Source organism: Oryzias latipes, chromosome 5 (assembly GCF_002234675.1).
Source record: "Oryzias latipes chromosome 5, ASM223467v1".
In the NCBI taxonomy this organism is placed as follows: Eukaryota; Metazoa; Chordata; class Actinopteri; order Beloniformes; family Adrianichthyidae; genus Oryzias; species Oryzias latipes.
The window spans coordinates 8904053-8918979 of NC_019863.2; the positions used below are offsets into that span (position 1 = coordinate 8904053).

General features: G+C 42.7%; 1 protein-coding gene across 3 annotated transcripts in view; it reads left to right on the forward strand.

Moving 5' to 3' along the window:
• pax7 (paired box 7) overlaps nucleotides 1-14927 on the forward strand; it is a 43142-nt gene that overhangs the window by 23088 nt on the left and 5127 nt on the right. For all 3 annotated transcript variants that reach the window (XM_011474828.3, XM_011474827.3, NM_001305635.1), the window contains 2 exons: nucleotides 4189-4354; nucleotides 4722-4918. In XM_011474828.3, coding sequence (XP_011473130.1) covers nucleotides 4189-4354; nucleotides 4722-4918 — 363 coding nt within the window. The remainder of the gene's footprint in view (nucleotides 1-4188; nucleotides 4355-4721; nucleotides 4919-14927) is intronic.

Genomic DNA, 14927 nt, shown 5'->3' on the forward strand with positions numbered 1-14927 from the left:
TGATGTGATCCATATCTCTCAGCAATTAGTTCCAGGCTGTCTCAGTTGGAGTGGATGCTGCCAATTCCACCTTCACTAAATCCTCTGCTCATGCCGTGTGCTCTTTCCTTTTCCATCTGATAACCTCTCAGTTTTAACAGAAGCAAACAGCAAAGCTATTCCATGAGAGCATCATCCGTGCGTGCGCTCCCTCTGAGGAGAGGACCAGGTGCGAGGCGCGTTCAGGAGAAGGAGATGTGCAGGCAATGGGCTGAAGGTCGCTGTAAATCAGCTCTCACGGATGTGGCAAATTACATTGGCCTCCTGTTTAAACTGAAGTTTTTAAGAGACTGAGAGCAATACTGAATGTTGGCTGAAGCTCATCATCTCAGCGTGCAACTGCCAGCTCGCTTTACCAAATCTGTCACATAGGTTCTCTTTCATTACCAATAAACATTCTGCATGTAGCTATTATAGTTAGTGGAATCTAATAAGGCATAAGCATGGCTTTTTATGAAGCGTGCAAATCAATTTGGTAAAAAGTTTCCTCCTTTATCTGTGGTTGTGCAAGCCTAAATGAGAGCACAGGGAAAACGCCCGTTTGCTGGACGTTTTTAGCTATAGATGATGGAACTGGAATCAACTGAACCAGACGCACATGCATTTAACTGGGTTTCCTGCACGGTTTGTAAATCATAGCGTCCTGATAATGCATCAAGCTTCAGTAGCCTGCAATGAAAGAAAAACCACAACAAAGCGAAATAGTCGCAAGCAAACCCAATAGGCAACTGAATTCCCGCAAGTGCTGGTTTACTTTTCATAAAGGAATAAATAGGATTTGTGTAGATTGTAGGGGCAAAATTGTTGCAATGCATCAATGTGAATGTTCTAACACTTTCTTATTATTAGAATTTAAATGACTTTGGTACAGTGCTTCTGTACTCCTGATACTTATCAAGCTAATCCCACTCTCCTCACAAATTCACACTTCTAGCTACTTTAATTAGCATAGTGCCAGTCTGGAAGGCAGGCAGGGAGGGGAAAGAAGAGAGAAAAGAAGCTGGATGTGTGAGGCAGGAGTGGGGGTGGGGTGGGGGGCATTGCGTGGTACGAGACAGAAAAGGATTTATATGTTGAAGCTGGTTGCATCACCTCTTTGCATTTTGGTGGAAAGAAAGTCAGCGGCCCATTTTGTTTTGTCATTATCTCTCGCTGCTTGGTTTTTATCTAACGAATGTTGCAAATTGGCTCCTAAAAGCCTTCCCAGATTCAGGTATTTGCAGCACTAAATCATGGGGGATTGTTTAGCCGAGATCCTATTGAATACAAAGCCAACACACAGTATTTATTTAATTTTTGTTTTTCTCTGCAGTCCAATGTCATGCATGTACTACACTGAGGATTTTTTATCGCTGATCTGCGAAGGCAGGATGTAATTCTTTTATATTTTTACCAACATTGAATGAAAGATTTAGATCTAAAAGACTAATTTATGCAGGAATTCACGATAAGGAAAAATTGTAGCACTGCTTGTGATCCAATTTAAGGTTTGATGTCGGTATCTACAACCTCCTTTTGTGCCTGTCATTCTTTTTTATTCTATTTGTACAAGCTGCATGTAAACCCTCCAAAACTTTCTGCACAGCGATCCACTGCTGCAGAGCTGTGCAATAGATGCAGAGCAACCTCTTTATTTCACAAAAATAAGGCAGGAGGGAGTCTCTGAATTCTGCTTCATACTAGTGGGCAGATAGGGAGACATGCAGGTGGTGCTGCAGCTTCCTGTACTGCAGAGAATTAAACCGGATTGAGAGCAGAGAAGAATCTCTCGTCCAAGGTGACTTTGTGATCAGGTTCCAGCCTCAGAGTGCAGCCTCAAATCCTCAGCTTCAGGCTGTATGTTAGTTCAAGAGTGGATGTGTGAATGTGCAAGACTGCACTAGTATTGCATGCATATGTGTGATAACATATGGGCACGCGTGCATTGCCATTTTGAGTGTAGGTTTATCGCTGTCTGTGCTGAGAACCTGAGGACCAGAGAAAGCCACTCTCTGCTGCACAGTCGGTTCTGCTTCCATGTCATTGGAGTGGATGAATCAGCCCCCTTTTGTGTTTATTTTAAAAAACTGGATTGTATTTTGTAGAATGCACCATTTTGTTGACGTAATGGGTTTTTATGCCATCTCGAACCACCAAATTACAGCAAAAAATGTAGAAAAAGAATTCATTCCAACAGATTATAATAATTATATGCATTTTTAAACATTTTGATATGCCCTTTTGATATGCCTTTATTTCACAGTCAAAGAGCCCTTATTAAGCAGCATTGTGGTAATGTAACCCCCAATGGTTCGAAGAGGTTATGGTTTTCTAACATCTAAAATTTCTGACAAAAATAGGCTCAAATCCCCCCGGTTATTCATAAAAATATACAAAACAACCAAAGGGGTTAGAATTGGGTTTTTCTCTAATATAAAAAATACTTCTGACATTAACAGCAGATGTGTTAAGTTTGATTTAATAATAAGCTACCTGACATTAACCTGAGAACGAGGTACGACTATGTAAAGGTTTTTGATAAGGTCTGACCCCCCCCCCCCCCACACACACACACACACACACACACACTTCCCAAAATTCAACCCTAAAAAAGGGGACAGTGGTATCAATATTTAAGTGTTTTTGTGTCTGCTGTGATTGAGCACCTCCTTCCTCAGCTTGGATGACAAAGGCCGAAGGAAGTTAAAGTGAGCATAAAAGAGAGGTGGAGTGAGTGGACGGGGTCAGAGGTGAAGTGGCACAGCGGGGTGGGGGAATCGGGAGGGCAAAGAGGGAAAGGGGGTGCCCCTCATCCCCCACCCGTGCACCCCTGCCTCCCCCCTCCTTTGGGCCAGGCAGCTGTTTGTCTGGCCCATTCGGGGCTTAGTTCACGTCGGAGCACGCTCCACTACATCCCAATAGCGTAAATTTCATTGGAGCCACATTTGTTTTGGAATAGCTGCTTGAGGGATTCCGGACGGCTCTTTGGAAGCAATCGGGCTTGAGATGAAGATTTCCTGTTGGTTTTTCCATTTGTACAACTGAAGTTTGGCCTTTTCAGCAGCACTCACACAGCAAGCCGCAATCGCCTGTTGCATCTTATTTTTCCTCCTTGTAAACCGAGCCAAAGGCGGAGAGCGGAGAAGGTCTTTACAGAAGCAGCGCCCTGGGTTTAAAAAGAACCACATTTGAATTAAGATCTCTGTTGGGCTGAGATCCCTTGTAGGCCTATATGAGTTCTGTCTTATGTATGTTTGTGTGTGTAAAAAGAGGCAGCCCCCAAAAAGCAGAGTATGTCGCTGTGTAAGTCCCCTTGAAAGTGTCGCTCTTAAAGACCTGTTTAAAAGGGACGCCCCCTCTTTGTGTCCACTGTTCTCTGTGGCGTATGGAGGGGCTTTTGTCCCCCTCTTTCATGTTCTCTCACAATAGCCCTGGCCGTTTGAAACACAACAGTAGATGAACTGCGCTGACAGTGTATTAAACTCTGATGAATTGCTTGTGCGAGGCATAGATCAATGTCCTTCAACCCCAAGCACACAGTGAAGCCTTAGCCTTGTCTTGGTTAAATGGAACAGGTTGCTGGCTCCTTTCAAAAGAGCCTGATTATATTCATGTTTTGTTGAAGCAGAAGGCTTTTTAAAATGTGTAAATCTTTTGCCATTCTAAAGAGTCCTCTTTTTCCCCTTCCATTCAAGAAACTGACATTGTGAGTTTGTTCTCTTTGGGTGCTGCTCATTTCTGCCATGCTTTTGCCAAATCTAGTTTTAAAGTTGATATTAAATAGCTTCGTCTCTAAATAAAACTGATGAAGAAACGTTTCAAGATCGTACAGGATTCTCTTGCCTTTAGAGAAGTAATGTCCCCCTTTAAATGTTCTTGACTTTACAAACACTTTTGTAAAGTATGATGCACTAGATAAAAGCCCACCTCTGACCTTTGAATGACTTCTACCCCATGAGAAGGGCTTAGAGTGGCCTGTTTACACAGATTGTAGCTTCAGCCATTTAAGAATAACAGCTCTAACAGAAGCTGCAGACTAGAAGCTTAGAAATGGAGTCCAGCCATGCAGGCACACTGAGCGGAATAGCCACAGCAAACAGGATAAACTGAATAAAAAATGTATAGTTTTCTCTTCAGAATGTAAATGTTGTGCTGAATCTAATCTTCCAGGTGTGGTTCAGCAACAGAAGGGCTCGGTGGCGTAAGCAGGCTGGAGCCAATCAGCTAGCAGCTTTCAACCACCTTCTTCCTGGAGGGTTTCCACCAACAGGGATGCCAACTTTACCCACATACCAGCTGCCGGAGTCCAGCTACCCCAGCACCACCCTGTCGCAGGGTAAAACTCTTTCAGGCTGCTCAACACAAACCTACACCATGCTGTGTCCTCTGACCATAATTGAATTTGAGCAAAAGATTACATTAGTCCTGTTTATTAGTGGTATGCCTTCATATTTTATGTACATGTTAATAAGGTTGTATTAATCATGTGCTGCGCATAAGAACCATACAGCAAGTAGTTATCGTTCATAATCACATCTTTGCCACAGTAAAAAAGACAAGTCTCACACTATAAAGTTTCACGTCAGTCCCCCTCCACAGCTAATATCTGACACATGACCCAATCAGCTTAAGCTGAGCTGCAACTATTCTGAGAAGTTGGCACATCTTTTTATGCGGTGTTTTCATTTGTGTGTGTTCCTCAGAGGGCAGCAGCACTCTCCACAGACCCCAACCACTGCCTCCCTCCTCCATGCATCAGGGAGGCCTGAGTGCTGACAGCAGCTCTGCGTATGGCCTGTCATCAAATCGCCACAGTTTCTCCAGCTACTCTGATACTTTCATGAGCCCCTCAGCATCGAGCAACCACATGAATCCAGTTGGCAACGGGCTCTCCCCACAGGTCAGTCCACATTGTCCAATATCTGTACAAAGGCACGCAGTGATGTTACCTCACAAGGTGCCATTAGCACTCTTTAGTCTGCCTCGTCCCTGCTGCTCTTCTTCTTCATCAGAATGTGTAATTATATTCAACTGAAATTAAAAACTGAAACAGCATGTTCAGCAAAATAACTGCCAGGGTGGGCTTTTATGTTCGCCTTTCCAAAGCCCTGGATTTATTTTAGCTACTCCAAATTACTACATTCGTAAAACAATTGGATTAACATCAACAAATTAAAATTCATCTTGATAGCACCGCAAGTGCTCAAGCTGCTCCAAACAGCGGTTTCGACTTTCCTGGGACATCTAAATCCTGCACAGTGCAGTGAGAATGCATGCAGATGAAATAATTAGCTAAAGCTTAAAAATGTAGACCCATAATCTTCTTCATGTAATTGTCTGCAGCTGCAAGAATATGCTATATGTGAGTTTGTTCATGTCTTTTTCTGTGAAACAGAGGAGTTTCACGCTGCTGGTCATTTCTCTTGTTACTGTGCTCGGCTGTTTGACTGATAGATTTCTGGCCCTTTTTTTAAATTTAAGTACACTGAATTTTGCTATTTTGGTGTATGGGATTGTGTGTGCTGTTTTGTTTTCCTCTATTTCTGAAAAGTGCAGGATTTTAATTGTTAACCTCTTTTGGACACCTTAGTTAATGAGCGTTTAAATGTCACTATGGTAAGAGGTTGAGCTGTAAGTAGCACAGAATGGGAAATGATTTGGATTGATGCAAATCGTGTAAACGGAGTGAATTATACACAATTACCCATCAATACTGGCCAGTATTGCCCACCCTCACCAACAAGATGTGGTTAACAGGCAGAAAATAAGATTGAAATGGTGTGTAAAGAGTTGAAAATGAATTTCAATGCTGCATTTGTCCACAATTACCCTGTCGTTCACACGTGTTTTATTGGGAGTTTTTTTTATTTATTTTTTTAATATTTCTCAAAGCAGATTGGAAACATTCTTGGTATTACCCTCTTTCTTCAAAGAAGAAAGAATTAAGGATTTTGTGACAAAAAAGAGATTTTCTCTCCTGCTGGAGCGACGGAGGATAACATGGAGGCTCACAGCGTGTTTGATTGTTAATCGTGGCACCGCGGTTTTAGCTGCTAATGCTCTCACTGCAAACCTGCAGAAAAACACCAGGAACGAAGAGTGATTTTAGTATTATTATATACATATATCTTTTTCATTAATGGCTTCCACTACTGGCGTGGGGTGCCCTGTCGCGCTCTTTCCCTTTCTTCTCATGCAATTGGAGAATGTCGTGGGATATTAAACACTTCCTGTCACAGTCAGGATTAGGACAGGAGCTTTTGGGCAACTGTACAGCATGGATTCCAGTATTCAATTACTCTTTCAAGTGGGATTGATGAAGGTCTTTCCAATGACATACTTATCAAGCATTTTTCTGCGCATTATTTGTACTTTTAGTTTATTTTGCTACTTTAAAGTCAAATACTGGAGTCTGTGCATGTTTCATAGATGTTTTCATGGTACACTGAGAGGGAAACGGTCTGTGTGCCAACAGAATAATGTGTGGCATTCCTATCAGTCTCTCAGCATGCAGATTCATGTTCCCACCGTCAGCAGAAGGGAAGTTAACTTTCTGTTGCTGCGTCCCGCAGCGCTGGCCAACCCTTTTCATTTCAAAAGCATGCAAGAAAAAAGAATAAAAACATCTTATGGTGCAGAAAACTTTTAGAATCAATGTTCAGATTGATTTAAGCTGTTACTTTTGTTTTCCTGCAGTGTAAAAGTTAATAAAATAATAAAAAATTTGAACAGAACATCTCAAAGATACTGTCGAGATAGGAGGAACAATTTGATGGCGCTAGGAGCAGATCTGTTTGCTGGAGATATGCTTGTGCATTGGTACAGTACGTGCAAGCCATTTCTTCAAGTGCCTGGTATTGATAGCCTTGCAGTTGCTGTAAAGATTGACAAATATTCTGTGATTCGCAGTAAATGGGCTGCGGTGGCGAGGTGCCATGTCTGTAATGGAATCCTGCAGCGTTCAGCAGTCCCGACAGGAGCCCGCTTCCATCCCAATTCCATAACCCATCCCGACAGCTCACATTTTCCCATTACAGGCAGTGGCAAAACCATCCACACTCCAAACTGCTTGGTGTCATTGTGGGATATACAATATTTTTGGCCGGTTCAGGAAAGCAGTGTATTAAAGGGTCAGAGTGAAGCTGTGCCTGACTGGGCAAAAGGTATGGAGCCAGAAGTGTGTTTTTGTTGTTGGTGTCCTTTCATTTACCAGCACAGCGGGTGTTGGAAACCGGAAAAGGCAAGGGCATGAAGGTTTCTAGTATTTTTTTTAGCTCAAACTGTCTCAGTTTTTACCATCATAGAAAGAAAAAGCTTGAAAAACTCAAACATGAACCTTTCTTAAATGAGGCTTTGATGGTCAAAAGTCAATTATTTCTGAAGAACTAGTCTTCTTTCAACAAAGTTGAGGCTGGAAAAAGACCTTTAGGTATTTTTTTCCCCCCCAGATGATGTGCAGCAGACAGATTCATGGCCATTGCATATGTGTGAAAACATTTGGGTAAATTCCTAATCATTGCATGACAGGGACACCTGCTGGGGGAGGAAAGAAAACAACTGCTGGACCGGTTGCAGAGCTGGAAGATGAGCTGAATTACTGAACTTGGGTTTTTACTCTTGTGGGAATTTCTAGAACCAGGGAGGAGCATTTGTAGAATAAAAAAGGTCCACAGCTAAAGTGCTGTGTCTGCAAACAAGAGGTAGGAAGGAGCAAATCAAAGTTGGAGAGAGATATTTTGGATAAGGATGATGTTGCTGTTGTGATGGCGATGAAGTTGAAAAAGTTTTGTGGGGAACTTTTTTTTTTTTCTTTCTCGCAGTTTTGTGAAAGTGTTTCGGAATGACAAGGATGTGTGAGTGTGTATACGAGCAGGGCCTTTGGGCTGTATGAGTGGGCCGGGCCTACACAAACACGCACACACACACACACACACACACACACCAACACATACACAGGATCAGAGGCAGAGCGACTCTCACCCCTGCCTCCCTTTGATCTGTGTCCCCAGGCCTGCCTGCCCGCGCGGCGCTGCACCGCACAACGCACGCTGACACCATGCTCACCAGCAACTCCCCACAACTGTCTGAGAGAGATAAGCCAGGGGAGACTCCAAACTGTGCTGCTGCTCTTCCATTAGCTAGCGCAGACGCTTCTTTTAAAAATGGGATGAATTATTTTTAAGAAGCAAGCTCTGCCGTTGCCAAAAAAGAAAAAAAAAAAAGAGGGGAAAATGTAAGGAACAATCTGGAGTGCTGGCTTCATTCCGCCTCCCTCCCTGACTTCTAACAAGACATTCTGCACCTGAATACCAATGAGAAGGGGAGATTCGTGTAGTCCCCCACATTATTAAAACTTGGGCATTAAGCCTCTCACCGGGCACTGTGTCAGCTGGCAAGCTCCGCTGACAACAAATCAAAGGGGATGAGCGCATAGCCTGCATTCAACGCTCAGCCACTCGCAGAGCAAGTGGGGGAATACATACTGGTTAATTAGAACTCCCATTAAAACAAATACTGTTTCAATTTGGCAAGTACAAAAAAAGATGTAAGAGGCTTTCAAAAAAGGAGACCTGCTGTTGGCAGTCACCAAGAAAATCCAGGGACTGTAAATCATATCCACTGGCTATACTGTTTCTGAACAGATTATTAGTGCTCGCTGTTGTTTTGCAACACTTTTGAACTCTGAGAAAATATTTTTTCCACACCAAATGATCCTTTGCAAAAAAAAACGTAGTTGTCTTGTAAAAGATTGTTACGCAAACTTGTCAGCATTAGGTTTTCATTTTGCTCGTCTTTCAAGTGGAAACTTTGAGACCCCGTTCAGAAATAGGAAGTGCCAGGTAAACAGCACATCGGTGGCTTTGAATGTAGGCCTCCTTCTCCAAAAAGTGCATGCATGCACCTGAGCCATTTGTTGCTCGCTTCCTCTTTTGAGTCTCTCCTCGCTGCAGAGTGCTGCCATTTTGGTATTCATTCCAAAATATTTCTAGTTGGCGCTTGGTGTATTCATAATCTATTTTTCACCTACCAACCTTGCTTCCCTCCACTTGGCTTTTTGTCATCCAATGATGCCTTGCCAATAGTGCTTTGCATTCTCTCCCTCTCCCCACCTTCCTCTCCTGCTCCAGCTTTCTCCCCTGGAGAGGCAGCTCTTCTCCCTACGCCCAGATGAAAGGCTATGGCGGACAATAAAAATGCTATTTAAATGCAAGGGTGTTTGTGTGCGGGTGAGAGATATTTCCTGCTGAAAGTGAGCTGCTGCATCCTGATAAATAGTAAATATAAGGGAATGTGATTTACATTTATCTTGCAGAGGCAGCCAATATGAATTTCAGTAAATCCTAGAAGATGGGGATTTAAGGAGGAAAATGACTGAGACTGATTCACATGCTGTGTGTCCCACGCAGCTAAAATGCCTATAAGGTGGAGAGTGGCACTGCTTTTATTAAAGTACGGGCGCAGACACTGATCCTATCTAAAACACTTATTACACATGGGCATACACAGTGTCACAAGCTCATCTGCGGAGATTCCCGTCTCATACGGACACACAATGAGAAGGCAGATGGTGTAAACAACAACAAAAGTAATACAAAAACAATTGTAAACCTGTGGAAAGGTGGAATATCTGTCACAAACTGGAGGTGACTCATCTCTCTGGCGATAGAATGCATGGGGTTGTGGGAGGGCTGGGGAAAAAAGGTGGGCTCTTTTTGGCCTTCAATGCTAGCCCGACGTTTGGATTGTTGTCTAGCCCCATGCGGTTCCTGTTAGTTCCAGATGCCACTCTGACAGGTGCATTGCTGTGATTAATACTTTCTGACTTCTTCTCCCTCTCGGCATGTCCCCCTTTCTTTACTCTGCAGATTCCCCCTTTCTCTGTCACTTGGCAAAGCTCATCCAGCTGCTAGAAAGACTTCTTAGGGCAAGAAAAAAAAGAGCAGAAACATGTCAGCAAGCATCATTGCTCTTGTCTCTTCATCTGTCGCCTTTGACAATGGGATGAGAATGGAATAGTGCTGGATCCTCAGCTGGTTGTCTCGTGCCGCAGCTCTTCCCACTCAGTCTCCAGCTGAGAGCTATTTCACTATTTATTTACATGTAATTATTGCTATGAGGTGCAGTTATTAACACTGTCAAGAACAATTTGACCTGACATTTTTCACTAGACCTGGCCCCTGCTGTTTTCAGCAAACAGTCTCCACTCCTCCTCTTCTCCCACCTCTTTCCTCCTCCCTCCCGCTCCCTCAATCTGCCTCGCCTTCCTCCCCGGAGCACACACACAGTCCATGCCTCGCTGGAACCACTCTCCTGGAATCAGAAAATCTGCCGTTTAATTTAGAAGAGGCGTCTGTGCAAGGTGCGAAGAGTTGAAAGTGTGTGTTTGTGTGTGTGCCTCTGCTGAGAGGGGGCCCTCTCTTGTTCCCAGTGGCTGAATCCATCCCATAGTTACTCAAGCATATCACTAGCAGAGAATAGAGGATTGCTCCCCACACATTCGCCAATTGCAGTCCAATAGACGGCATATTAACCTCTGGTTAGTGCGGGGCCAAGTTTATAGCTGATACAGTGGGACGTTTGGGAGGGAGGCGACCTTCCTCTGCTTTCAACAGCTGTGCTATCTTGACACAAGCAAAGTGGACCAGAAAGGAATTAAAAATTTGCAAGGTGAATAGGTCTAATCTGAACACGAACTCTCATCCATTTTCACTTGTTTGAGCTTCTTTTGTATGCATGAACACCTACGGAGGAGAGGCAGGCGCAGAGGGGCAAATGTGTTGTGAGGATTGACAGCTTGTTCCAGCGCCCGCTAATCGTCCTCATCTGTGCCTGGCTTGTCAATGCCCAGATTCTGTCAGTGCCAATCAGCAGCCTAATTGAACACAATTAGCGGCCCAACCCAACCCCGCCAATACGCATTTTATTCTTCAAAACCCACTTCCTCCTCTGCATCGCCACAGCCCGCCCCTCCACCCCTTCTACCTCACATGCTGGCTCCCGATCCTGCAGCGATGGTGGAAGACACTTCAGTTTTTATTAACGTGCTGCAGCTAATTAACGCGGTGGCACTCGGGCACGTCATCTGCTGCCTGCCACCGTCCCTGCTGTCTGCTGCGGCCCCACGCCACCCCTCGCGCCACCTCCACCGTGACCAAAACGCTTTAATTCAATTTATGCAATCACTGTTATTTTTAAATAGTCATTTTGTCTGCTCAGATGTGGGGCCTTACTGCCCGCTGGGTCGGCCTTCTAATGTGAGGAATGGGGGAAGGGTGGGATGCTGTGGGAGTTGACTGACTTTTGGGGGGGAAAGTCTGTGACATTTTTATTTGTTTGTCCGATTTCTATGTGGACATGTTGCTAATTTAAGTAAATACATATTTTCTATTCTTTTAAATTCAATTATGCTGGCTGCCCATGTAAAAATCTGGTCTGTTTGCAAAGTCACACACTTTTCAGACACTGGATTTGTGTCACTTGTGGGTCATGGAATTAAGAACTGTTCTCTTTCTGTAATCACACCCCCAGGACAGGCCTTCAAATATTGATCTGAAAATTCAGTGTCATCACTGTGGATCTTTAATCGTTCCCCGCTGGAGCGAATATCAGCCAGGCAGATCTGCTAAGGTGCACAATGCTATTCTGCAGCGCTCAGATAACTTGCAGACATTTGGAGTGCTCATTCTTCCCTGTCTGCCCCAGTGACCTCTGCCTAACTTAAAGGTATATCTTGGGGGCATTTTGATTTGGGCAGAACGGGGAGGTATCGGTGACAGAAGGACTAATCCAGTATTGCGCAGATTAAGAGTATTTGTGGAGTGAGGTGTGTTGGAGCTGGTGCTGGGTGAGGAACAGAAGGGGTTCCTATCAGCTCTCCAGGCAGGCTGGCCCTCAGGCCACCACAGTCCTAGAGGAGTTTTTGTACTTCCACTTTTCTTTCACCCCCAATATTGGTCTCTCCTTTGCCCCTTTTTGCTTTATTTCCAAGTGCATACACCATTTTCTATTTTTTCTCTTTACACAGGTAATATATTGCTGTTTTAATCCAGTAAAGGCTAATCCCTTAATCAGGTGCAACTGTGACATCTGCCACAAGGGTTATAATTTTTTGGATAGTTTTTAGTCACTTCCAGAAGTGTCTAGACCACAGGTCAGCAACCTAAAGCTCCAGCGTGACATGTGGCCCTTTTACCTCCCATTATAGCTATTTGGCTTTTTTTAAAAATGCAAACAATTTGAATAAATATTAATGTAGTTAAGTTGAGCACATGTTTATATCTTCCGCTGCACAAGAGTGCCTAGTTGTTGCTCAGGTATCAGTGCATTTACAAGTCTTCTTCTTTCTCTTTTGGCTATTCCCATCAGGGGTCGCCACAGTAAAACAACCTCTCTTTTGAGGATGAGTTGCATGGTTAACTTGCCAATGTTTTACGCCTGATGCCCTTCCTGACGCAACCCTCACAATTTATCTGGGTTTGGGACCGGCACAGAAGCAGAGAAGCGAAGAGGGAGCAGCCCGGATTTAAACCTGGGTTCCACGGATAGAAGGCGCCGCAAACCAGCACGAGCTAAACTGGCTTTTATCATTGCATTTACGAGTAAAAATTAAAAAAACAAAGGATTTTATAAAAAAAAGGGGGGAAAGGGTGACAGTTTAACAAAGTCACAACAATAGAAAATGCCCTTTTTGACTTGGCTTTCTTGCATTTTTAATTCGTCCTCCTGCAACAGGAGGATGTTTTTTAACACATGGTGTACTTTATTTTGAAAGGAACAATGCTGCTGTCAAACTTAAAGAAGTTAAAATGGTTTTGTAAAGAAAATATAACTGTTTTATGATTCAATTATTGTAAATATTTAAAAGCTACATTTTATAAATGTATACATGTGATTCAAATTTTAAAAAATTATTTCTATTTAAATTTCGGTTAGAAAAAAGAAAGAATTTGCCAATCCAAGTGAGTGTTCTTGAAATAATCTATAATGGTTTAAAAATAATTAGCACATTCTTGTTCTCTTCACGTTTCTCTGCCAAGTTTTGATCAGTTTTTCCTTGTATGACTCCTAGCGCCGCTCTCAGCTTTGTCTGGGTTTTATTCGACAGCAAACACCAACAAAGGACAACTAGTAAACATTCAAGCAAACTAAAAAAATAACAACAACAAAAAAAAAACACATAATTGGACTGTCGAGGAAAATTAAGGGGCTATGAAAGCATTTCTTTTTGTCTAAAGTGTGCTATTTATTTATCTGAAAGGATGCACATTGTATCAATTTACACTTCCCCGCTCACTTTGCCACAGGCTGATGGGAGGCTCAGAAGTTGAGAGAATTAATTACTTTTTATTATTATTATTTATAAAGTAATCTGTCTGCAGAGAATGAGGGACGAAAAAAAATGAGAGGGTGTGAGACAGAAAGGGAGGCAAGAAACGCCCTGGAGCATTGTCCTTTAAACTAGGTCCTGGCTCGCATTATCTCCCAAACCAGCACTCACACAAAGTCAAACAACAAATGAACAACGGGCTGCTGAGAGCGCGCTGCGTGCTAGGAGAGGGAAAGAGAGGAGGATGAGGAGGAGGAGGAGGAGGGAGGAAGGGAGAAACTCCTTTATCTATGAGAGTTTTTCCTGTATTTATGAAAAACTTTGACTTAAACTCAGTAGTTCTGTCTCAATATTTTAAAACGTGTGGCAGAAATAAACTGATTTATTTGCTAACATCATGTGTTAATATTATAACATTTGAAGCAACAGGTGAAGAAAAATGTTACTTTGATGTCTAGAGATAATTTTGCTTTATGAAATGTGTACAAAATAGTCTCAATCCTAATAGTTATCTTGTGTAAAAGTGCCACAAGATTAAAGATTAAAAGATTAAAGCCAGTCCAATGAAAATTGTGTTTTTGTTGCATTTGTCTTATGATGGAAAACATATATAAAGAAAATTAGGATTAAAACTGTGTTTCTGAGTATTTCTTTATTTAAATTATTGTGAATCAGAAGCAGACAAAAAAGTCCTGTTGGAAAAAGCTTGTAGCTATGTCGTAGATGCAACAATCGTGTACGTCTTTGTTTTCCTCGTCCAAGCTGGCATCTGGATATCAAAACTGTATGGTTAGATAGCTCCAATGTTTTTGTTGCACCACTAATGTTAGGTTTAGGGTTGTGAGAGGCTGTAAGCTAGCGAGAGAGAGTTAACAAAGGGATGATGGAAAATGAGAGCAGACTTACTTGCGTGCCAACAACTCAGAGGTAAATTTCTAATGAACTCCTGCTGCTCTCAGGAAACTATGCCCTAGAAAACGATACAGGTTTTTTGATACCCTACAAGCGGCATAGTCATAATTAAAAGACACTTGGGAACGCTTTTTCAATAGTTTAAAAGATGATTGGAGTGGGACTTTAAGAGCAAGTTTAAAAGTAGATGACTTTGCCTGAGTGGACTAACAAAAATAAGTGCTTTAATGAAACAAAAACAAAAAAAGTATGCACAGAAAACCAGGATCTGCCCTCTGAGGTATGCCTCATCCAAACTCATTAATATACTCCTTTCATTTATACAAACGCGCATCGCAATCTATAGCAGCTAACCCGTCCTAATTTGCTAAAATAGAAAAGCTCCAATATGGCTAAGAAAAGAGGCCATCTTCTTTTGAAGAACTTGTACAAGCATGACTAATAATGGAGCCAAATGTTGGCCATTCTATTTCATGAGGAAGCGATGTGATCAAGCTTCCATTAACCAGTGACTAAAATGGACTGGTGCCCTCCAGCTGTTTCTTGTCGGACACTTTGCTGCTTCCTCTTCCTTCACTTTACATTCAGAATATTCACCCTTCTTCCTCCTGTGTGTTTAACTCAGCTCCATATGTGAGGAACATGTGTCCTGCATGAAGGGGGCTATGAA